This window comes from Eleutherodactylus coqui, chromosome 6 (assembly GCF_035609145.1).
Source record: "Eleutherodactylus coqui strain aEleCoq1 chromosome 6, aEleCoq1.hap1, whole genome shotgun sequence".
NCBI lineage: Eukaryota > Metazoa > Chordata > Amphibia > Anura > Eleutherodactylidae > Eleutherodactylus > Eleutherodactylus coqui.
In genome coordinates, this window is record NC_089842.1 from 50,129,052 (window position 1) to 50,139,439 (window position 10,388).

At 44.6% G+C, this 10,388-nt stretch overlaps 1 protein-coding gene across 1 annotated transcript; it reads left to right on the forward strand.

The window, feature by feature from the left end:
- Positions 1–1,846: 1,846 nt before the first annotated feature.
- FNDC10 (fibronectin type III domain containing 10) lies at positions 1,847–3,362 on the forward strand. The gene has a single exon (XM_066572694.1). The coding sequence runs from the start codon at positions 2,181–2,183 to the stop codon at positions 2,970–2,972; it is 792 nt and encodes a 263-aa protein (XP_066428791.1). The 5' UTR covers positions 1,847–2,180; the 3' UTR covers positions 2,973–3,362.
- The last annotated feature ends 7,026 nt before the right edge of the window (positions 3,363–10,388 follow it).

Here is a 10,388-nt window from a genome sequence, read left to right on the forward strand (position 1 = left end):
CACAAAAAGTAAATAAATCAATACATTTGCTCATTAAGGGCAGGCTCACACGAGCGCAGTTTAATCGCATAATAGGCAATGAATAGATCCGTTCACATTTGCGAATATTACGAGTGTAAAAAAAGAATGCGACATATTTTATTTTACCACAACGGACCCTGTTCTTCTCATTGTGTATGTGCGGTGTTCATACGCATTGAACATGAAGCTACAGAGCGGGAAATAAAAAAAATAAGGGGAAACCAGCGAAAATATAGGACATGCCGCAAAGGTTGTTTTTTGCAAAAATTAGTGTCCTGGGAAACACTTTCAAGTTGAACACAATATTTAACTTACCCCGAAAATTCAGTCTGTATATAAACTTATTTAAAAACATTAATCCCATTCCCAGAATGTCCAATGAGACATAAAGGGCATTTTAGTAGAGATGAGCGAGCATACTCGCTAAGGGCAATTACTCGATCGAGCATTGCTCTTAGCGAGTACCTGCCCGCTCGGAAGAAAAGATTTGGCTGCCGGCGGCGGGCAGGGGGCGGCGGGGGAGAGCGGGGAGGAACGGAGGGGAGATCTCTCTCTTCTCTCCCTCTCTCCCCCACACTCCCCCCTGCTGACTGCCGCAACTCACCGGTCACCTGCGCCGGCAACCGAACCTTTTCTTCCGAGTGGGGAGATACTCGCTAAGGGCAATGCTCAATCGAGTAATTGTCCTTAGCGAGTATGCTCGCTCACCTCTACATTTTACCCATTTTGTAAACATCGGCTCTGCAGACAGAGACCATTTATTGCTGTGTGTGCACTGAGCACGCCCGCATATCACTCGCACGCGGATATCCGCCTTGTGACACTGTCTTTTATTTTCTAATTCCCGGCTCTGTTTCATGATGGGGTTGCGTATGAATTGCCGCCCCCTACGCAATGTATTGCGTATGGACAGCGTATCCTATGCAGCCTATACAAATGTATGGGTTTCACGCTGCGTGGTACGCAGTGAAATAGAGAATGCCGCGATTTATTTCTCCTGTGTATCTACACGCAGTGTCTACACACACATGTGCAAGGATCAATGAAAGTCCATTGACTCCTTTCACCGCATATCACGCATCCATGTAATACGCAGTGAAAACACAAGAGCACCTTAATGGGATTAGTGTTAAACCTATATGAATACAATGCAAGTAAGATTCTACTATGTAGTAGGCTGGGTTCCCACGGGACAGAAATCCCGTGGAAATCTTGCGGCTTGGCTGCACCGAAAAGCCGCGAGATTTCTGCGGGAGAGCCACGGCTTCAAAACCCGTAGCAATTTGCTGCAGGTTTTGGAGCGGTTCAGCCGCCAGTATACCATTGCGGCTGAAGTGAGGCCGCAACGCCGGTTCCGCCCGGCTTTGCCACGATGGATTGGCCGCCCCGTGTAGATGGGATTTTTGCAAAATCTCGTCCACAAGGCTAGCTAATCCCGGGATTAGGAGCTGTGGGCGGATTTGCCGAGCAGAAATTCCGCACGGAATTTCTGCGGCAAAGCCGTCCCGTGTGAACCCAGCCGTATTCTGCAGTGGCAACATTTTCCCCAAAGTAACTTAGTCTATCTAAAGCTTCTTGACGTATTTCTCCTTGAAAGATGATCTATTTTTGCAGATCATTAGAAGTATCCGGAGCAGGAAGCTGTTGATCGCCCTGCAGCTACTCAGATTACACATGGGTTAATTAGAAATGAAATAGCTGGTTATAGATGGTCCCGGATCCCAGTGTCTTGCCAGCTTTCCAGCACTGTGGATCTACAGTAGTGTGCTGCAGGCAGGTTAGGCATGGGTTAACAGCTACTGCTTTTCTATTGGCGATCAGGAGGAGGCTGCACAGAAAAAAAACGCTGCTTGTAACCAACATCAAGAGGAGATGCAGACCTATTTCAAGTTAATATGTCCAAAACGTGGCGGCTACAGTATATTGGAGAAGGCTCACCCGAGCACCATGCAGTGCCTGGTACCAGGATACAGGGCTGCTGGATTCTGCCCCCCATTCATGGCCGTAGGAAGATGCCACAGCTTGTAGGAGATGAAGAGACGGCTGCAGCTACAGAGGAAGTCCATATTCTTGCAATCCACTCGTGCATCATCCATGAAAAGTGACCTTCATTTAAAGGAACATTAGGACACAGGTTTGTATTATTGGAGGGTACCCGTATGGTTGTATGCCTCGGATGCGGTGGATTTCCATTAGTCACCATGGTCAATTTATACTTTGGGACCTTCCAGTCTTTGCTGCTTCTTTGCCTCTTTGAATGGAGACCCACGGCTGCTCTTGGGGTCTGGCAGCGAGTCTATGGACCTCCGAGTAGCGGTTCATCATCTTCGTCTACACTGTTTCAACGCCATAAAAGAGGAGCTCCCTCGGTGAATATAACTAGACAAGGCAACTTCCTGCCAAATGAGTCTATTTGCCCCTATAAAGTGTTCAGTGAAGGGCAGGAGAGCTACAAGAAGAGCATCTGTTTCAGAACTACGGATAGTGACTTCCGCTGTGACCAAAGAGAATGCATTGTGTACAAGTCAGGGAGATCTTTGTTGGCCAATGTCTTAAGAAACAGCAGTGTCCTCTTACAATGGCAGCCGCAAGCTCTTACGGATCTGAGAGGGTTTTTGATCAACTGCTCTTGGAATGGCACTTTTACTCGTTTCCAGTGCGACAGCGTCCAGCTAGGTGTGAACTGTAGAGACTACCTCCTAACTGATGTGCATGACAACGTCAGGTACAGAATCTGCCTGCAGACCCTCTTCGCTAACAGGACGTCTACGGAAGAATGTGTGGACTTTAGTGTGGAGCCTGTGGGGATGCAGGATATTGTCATTGCCATGACTGCTGTAGGGGGGTCTATATGTGTGATGCTGGTCATCATCTGCCTCTTAGTGGCCTACATTACGGAAAATCTTATGCACCCCGCCTTTATGCACCCTTCTACTAAGAGGGGGCCATGATACTTTCAATTCTGTAGGTTGGTGTGTTTCATCCATGGACTCGTATATTAACAGACTTGTGTCCAGTGATTGCCTAGAATGGCTACATAGTGGATACAACATCACTGTGAAGTTAGGATATTCTATCTTTATAACAGATTATACTTATGTGCCAAACAAGTAAAGGCGGGAATGAGTATTATTCAGGCTGGCCAGCTGTCCTAGAACTACAAGTTCCAGCAGGTCCCGATTCTCTTTGACCTGTAGCTCTACAATAGCTCGCCTCTTTGAGGGTTGCTTTAATTGGCAAATGTAGGAGTTAGATTTAAGTTGCACATGTTTAGGCAATTCAGAGAATGGCCATACACTGTGCGGATTGCACAGATTCTCTACTCACCAAGGGGGCATTCACACTGGGTGCGGGGGTGGGTGGGTCTTGGTTCGGATCTGAAGCAGATTGAAGAGGTGAAATCTGCAACAAATCAGCTACGTCTGAACTCACCCTTATATTCACATTAGGACCCAATAATGCAATATTCTCTCGTCAGTTTCTGGCTTTCAGGTCATTGGCTGTTAGTTTTGACAGTAAGTAGTAGAGATTATTTTCATGTGTTGGAAAAACTGATTGCATTATCCGACGACCTTCTCTAAAGGCGAAATTCCGGCACGTGAGATTATTTCTTTTGATAGGATATACTTGTATCATTCAGAATTGCTGAATCAATTAAACACTTGTACTGTGTATGACCAGACTAATAGATACAGGGCTGTGTAAAAGTTTTAGGCAGGTGAGGCAAAAATGCTGCAAAGTAAGAATACTTTCAAAAATAGAAGGGTTAATCTTTTTTTTTTTTGGTCAAACAACAAAATACAAAAAGTGAACGAAGAAAAGAGAAATCCAAATCACATCAATATTTGGTGCAACTCCCCCTTTGGCTTCAAACCAGCATCAATTGTTCTAGGTGCATTTGCACACGGTTTTTGAAGGAACTCGGCAGAGAGGTTGTTCCGAACATCTTGGAGAACTAAGCACAGATCTTCTATGGAATGTAGCCTTCCATAAATCCTTCTAGACTGGATGATGTTAAGATCAGGGTCTGTGGGGGCCATATCATCACTTCCAGGACTCCTTGTTCTTCTTTACACTGAAGATACTTCTTAATAACATTGGCTGGGTGTTATTTTATTTCCACACCTGCCTAAAACTTTTACACACCCCTGTAAAAGCCACCAGTTCTTATCAACATTATTGAACAGCCATTGATTTAAGGATGATATATATATATATATATATATATATATACATATATATATATATATATATATACACACATACATACATACATACACACACACACACATATATATATATACACACACATATATAATATTATATATATATATGACGAACTAACAGGTTCTATAAAGGACATGCCCTCACCGCACACATGTGGGGTAAATGTATTTTTTTAGCTTATATTAGATAACATTATTAATATAACATTTGATCTGTCGTCTGACCTCAATCAAAGGGACGTCTTTGTTACAATGTAGATTTCTAATGTACATAGTAGTTAGATTTAGGTATATAGAATAAGATATTTTACACAATCTCAGCATATTAGCATAAAGCTTTATACAGAGGTCAGATAACACAGGGCGGGCACATATATAGATTATATGTCAGTCTGTAGTATATAAAGGGGTGCAGCTCTGGATTAGAAGCTGTAGTCAGCGATCAGAACTTTTAATGATACATGTTGGTTATGTGTAGTTTGACTTCGCTTTACCGCACCACTGTATACATTGTGCCATAGGTATTGCCATACTATATATGTCCTCTAGTTAAGGAGAGTCGGTAGTTGTCTATGGTGTCAGATATAATAAGATATGTCCTACTTACTGGGTCACTGCACATGGCTCCGTACAACATAGCTGATCAGGACCACATATGGCCATAGATGGAAAAACAAATGTGTCCGTCATCATTTTATGTGTACCATTACACGGAGTTATTACATAACTCATTGGAAATTATACAGGTTTGGGGGCCGCCACACAATTTTCTTCCTTTTTCATTAAAAAAAATTCTATTCGCAATGAAACGGCACCTCTAATGCGCATATTACCATTATTTATACATCGTGTGTAATACTTGCAGTACTGAGCAATAACTTCGAAGGAAATTGCCTTTCAGAGACGAGGAGATCCTTGAAGAGTCTATAAAAAAAAAAGAGAATAAAGAATATTATTATACAAGATGGAAAGTCTTCGGTGATTTCTATTTATTGCACTGATGCTCCAGCTTTGATTAACGCCTCCTAACATAGGTGCATGGCTTGGCCGGTAGCTATTCTCACGACTCCCCTATTTGGTGGGCAGATCATTCATGTGTTTTCAATGGCAGGAGGGGAGTAAGTGGCTGCAAACCCCTCTGGCAGTAGCTTATCTCCTCTGGGAAGAAAGGATCGGATATTCAGAAAGGCAAACACCAAATCCTTCTTGCCCTGCCATTGGAAGAAAGTTGGAAACAGCCTCATACATAATTAGCTGGTCCCACCGACTTTCCTCTAATGGGCATAGCCCATTTAATGGTCACCAAATGTGACATCTGCATTTTTTTAACATATTCATTACCTTTTTGTTTTTTCACTCTCATATCTACAGCACATGAAAAATATCAACAAGCTGCTTCTGAGGGATGAGTTAAGCTTAGAAGTTTGACTCAGAGCTCTCAAGTCAAAGAGGCAGGCCACACCTGACTCTCCCCGCCTGCAGCATCAAGGCTGACAGCCCTTGCTGTCACTTGTAATGATACGGGTGGGAACAGCCCGACGCAGCCCACCTCTCTGACTTGAGAGCTGAACTGCAAGTCGAACTGTTAAGTATGTTTTTTTTTCTGAAATGCAATAAAGCCTAGATGGGCCGAAGGGGCGTACCTGTCCTGGGTTCATGCTGCCCGAACTTGGTGACAGGTTCCCTTTAAAGCAAACCTTTCCTGGGGTAGAATCAGTGGGACTGACTATTCGTTTCTGTTTTCCTCGCTGCTTTCTTCGCCTCTTCCTAGGTCTGGCAATAATTACTCTTAATGTGTCAAGTAGGCTGTCCCCACTGTGCAATCTCAATGGGTGATGTCGGACTTAACTGAGAGCCTGACATCACCCATTGAGAGTGAGTGATAAGGACCGCCCACTTGACATATTAAGAGTGCCAGTAACCCGATCTAGGAAGAGTTGTCTGGGTGAAGAAAGAGAAATATGAAAACACACAAACTAAAAGGCATCAGTGCAGTAGCATGCAGCCAGCCCCGCTGATTCTATTCCGTGATGGGTCTTCTTTAAGGCTGCTCTCGCACATGCGCTCACAAAAAGCCACGTTCGAAATCGCGATTTCAAGCAGCATTTTTGAACACATGCCACAGCGTCTCTTAATGCACCCCATCATTGTGATGGGTGTTAAGGTGCTTAAAAAGCATTATAATCGGGGGCAAAAATTGAGCAGACAGCACTCGAAAATCAAGCGCAGGTCTGCAAAGCCCCATTAAACTCAATGGGAGTGCTGTAGCACGATTAGCGCGGCATTTGAAATGTCACGCTAATCGTGGTAAAAAGCAGGCTGTGTGAGAGCGGCCCAATTACGCCCAGCAGAGAAGGACATCAGCTGCTGACGGCTCTTATTATAAATGTTTTTTGTTCTAATTATGCCCTGTACACCTTAGGCCCGGCCTACACAAGTGTGTCGGTACAGTACCAATCTGCCATAGGCAGCCATGTTTCTGCTCCCATGACTTGCGCAAAATATGCACGCAAGAAAAATGGTAGCTTGTCCTGTCTCAGCGCATGTTACTCGAGCATACGCGCTAAGATAGTACATGGCGATGAGCGGCACACAATGTCATTGCATACGGACTGTGCTGTGTGCGTATATCTCGCTGCCTGCACAATGCCAGTTACACTCGTGTGAGCCCGGCCTTAAATTTAGGAATACATGGTTAGTTTTGCCTGCGACCAAACATTACAGGCCCCAAAGCCCTTAATGACGTGTGAGATCTCAAGGCGACACAGTAATGATTGGTCGCTTTTAGTTCAAGCCACTGCAACTTAGGCTACCAACCCATGGGCATCCAAATGGTTTGATTAACCCTTTCCAATCCAATGTTGGATTTAGAGTTTCCTAAAAGGCTTTCTGTTTTTACTGTTATACAAACGGTGCCATCTGCTGGCTAAAGCCAGTGTGTGTGCTCCAGAGAGGCTCCGACATCGGATTGGCTGGCAATAGACGGTAAGAATACCCTGTTGGACGTCTTCTGACATTGGAGCTGTACAAGCTTCAGTCAGAATGTAGGAAGATGTCAGACAGTGGATTGGAAAGGGTTAACATTATGTATAAGGTACTATAGTGTTAGTCAGCACTGCAACCCCCCTGGAATGTACTAAAGTGGGGGCATGTAATAAAAAGAACTTCTCTGTTAATGGCAGCTTGCTGACAGTTTCCAGCTAGCAAATGGGGACCTTTTTCTAAATTGTATCGGGTAATAAAGTATAAAAAGAAATTAAAAAACACCAGAGAGGTCTTAAATATAAGTACAAAGATGCTGGATTTTAGATTTGTTGACTGCATAACTAACACTAATCAAAGATCGCACTTTACTTTAAATCTTCTTAGCGCATAAGCCATTTAGCACGGGGCATAACATGATTTGTACAGTCTTACGTTCCAGATTAGTGTCCTCCGATAATGTATTCAAGCGACGTGCAGGCAGCTGGGAGACGGAGCGCATCGCTAACATATTAATTACATTCTATACCATTTCAGCAATCTGTCAACGGAAATCATGCCAGACAAAAAAAATAAAAAAATCGCATTGCATAGTTGGCAGTTTCCAAACATTTATACAGTTAGAATATGGTTGGTATATGGTTAGAACTAAAACATCTCATCAGGCAGCTCACAGTCAGCTCATGGCTGGGGGTCCGACCGCTGCAATCACCGGTTGTGATCAAGGAAAGCTGAACAGACATCCCTTGTAGTGAGATGTACGATGGTATGTTCTACAGTCCGTACTAGAGTCAATAGGTGAACATGACCTTGATCCCAAAGTCGGAGATGCTGTTTGCACATACATGGAGAACCCATCATATCAGTCATAAAGGACTGTGGGGGAAAGAGGATCCACCCACCAGACACTTGAGCCAGGCAAAAGGGCCCCATATAGATGAGGGTCTCAGAGGTGGAACCCGCATCTATAACACATTTAACCCTTTCCAATTCACTGTCTGACATCTTCCAACATTCTGATTGAAGGCTGTACAGCTCCGATGTCGAAAGACGTCCAGCAGGGTATTCCTACCATCTATTACTGGCCGCTCTGTTGTCGGTGGCCTCTCTGGCATGTCACATACTGCAGTACTGGCTCTAGCTTATATAATGGCAGAAAGAGAAAGCCCCCTAGGAAACCCCGAATCCAAAATTGGATTGCAAAGGGTTAAAGTATCCAAGTGGGTAATAACCCTTTAAACCCTTTAATAATAATAATGGATTATGACTTTTCTTGCCCAGTGTTATGTGCGCGGTGACATGTTCCCTTTAATTTCACTGTGCAAAGTTGGATCTAGGACATTTAAAAGTAAAGAAATAAATAAAAATCACAAAAGACACTATACTCATCTCTCTTCTTCCCCAGGTAAAAAGTGGACCGACTCTCACATTGATCAAAGGCTGCTGCGTTACCACCCATTCCCCTGGCATCAGCGCTCACATTCTTGGTGCCAGGAGTTTGGGACATCGACGCACAGCCTTTGATCGGCTGCAGAGGTCACCTAGCTTCTGCTGTCAGCAGAGACCGGGATTGTCTTGGGAAGAGAGGTGAGTATTTTCCAGGCAATCTTTATTCATCCTCAGAATAAGGCATCAATAGCTGATCAGCGAACCGCCACCAATTATCTATTAATGACCTGTCGGTAATCATTTCAATGAAAGCTGTGCCTGCAATTAGAAGCGCCGGCTACTGCACAGAGGTTGGAACGATCTGCTTCCAGTTCTTTACCCTGTGTATTTTGCTAGTGACAGCGAGTGCCCAAACAGCTGATTGGTCGGGGTATCAAGCAGCGGACTCGCAGCCATTTAGCTATTGAAATAGCCCAGAAAAACCCTTTAATGGGGAAGGTTTATGACAATTGCCAAAAAAAAATTCTGTCTTTCGTGCCCTAAGCAAACAAGTTTTCAGTCTATTTACAAGAATGTTATTCACTAACAGGAGGCAGAGATTTTGTAATTTGGGATTTAAACCTAATGGGGAACATTTACTAAACTAAATGCGTCAGAATCTGACCCAATTTACACTAAAACCAGGCTTACATGCCGTGCGCCACATTTATTATGTGATTTAAACATGCATTGTCCTCTGCTCAATAAGTGGATGTACATACATTATTTATATATAGTAGGGATTGTGTTTATTCTCCCCCCCCCCCCCCACCAAAATAAAAAAAAAGGATTCTGTTTTGGGGTCCAAATACTCATAAGGGCCCCTTCACACGCCCGTATGTGCGAACACGCTAGCCACAGTTCATCATATTTGCGCCATGAATAAGGTAGATTTGCACGCGCAAATACGGTTGTGTGAAGAAGCCCCTAGGGCTGTGTGAGTTCACAGTACGGCAATTTTCACAAGGGCATAATAAGGTCACATATTATTTTTCTTTTCTGAACCCCCCACCCTTCCGATCAGTTGTATTTTTTTTTTACTGGACTCAGCAACAAAGCCGTAGAGCCTTAGGCCGGCTTCACACGGCCGTGACGGGCTCCGCCGCGGAATTCCGCGGCGGAGCCCGTCACGGCGCCCCCCCAGAGACCCCAATACTTACCTGCGGATCCGGCGTCCCAGGTAAGTATCCCGCATGATGCTTCTATTGCGCATGCACAATAGAGCGCGTGACGCGCCGGCCGTGTCATATGAGGCGTCTGCAGTAGGTGGAGAGGCGGTTTCATGCTATCTTCCGCTGTGCTGCAGCGGAAGATAGCATGAACGGACGGCTTCCATTGACTGCAATGGAAGCCGTCCGTGTGTACAACCCCGGTACATAGAGCATGCCGCAGGTGAGTCCGGGTGATTTTACGGTGCGGAATTCCGCGGTGGAATTCCGTAAGCATTGTGCTATTAGGTTCAATAGAACCTAATAGCTGCGGGCAACGCAGCGGATTTCCACCGCGTATTGTGCGGCGGAAATCCGTCCGTGGGAAGGAGCCCTTAGGGTTCAATAAAAGCAGACCTTGCATCCTCCCACTGGCTCTGAACGCAGGGGCCCGGGAGATCCTACTCATCTTTTTCTTACCTTGACTTGTAGCTCGAAGACGCAAATTAATGTAATCATCCCGGATGGATTTCTTCTCTGCTACTGAATTCAGAAATGTTTTAATCTTGGCTAACTGCTTTAG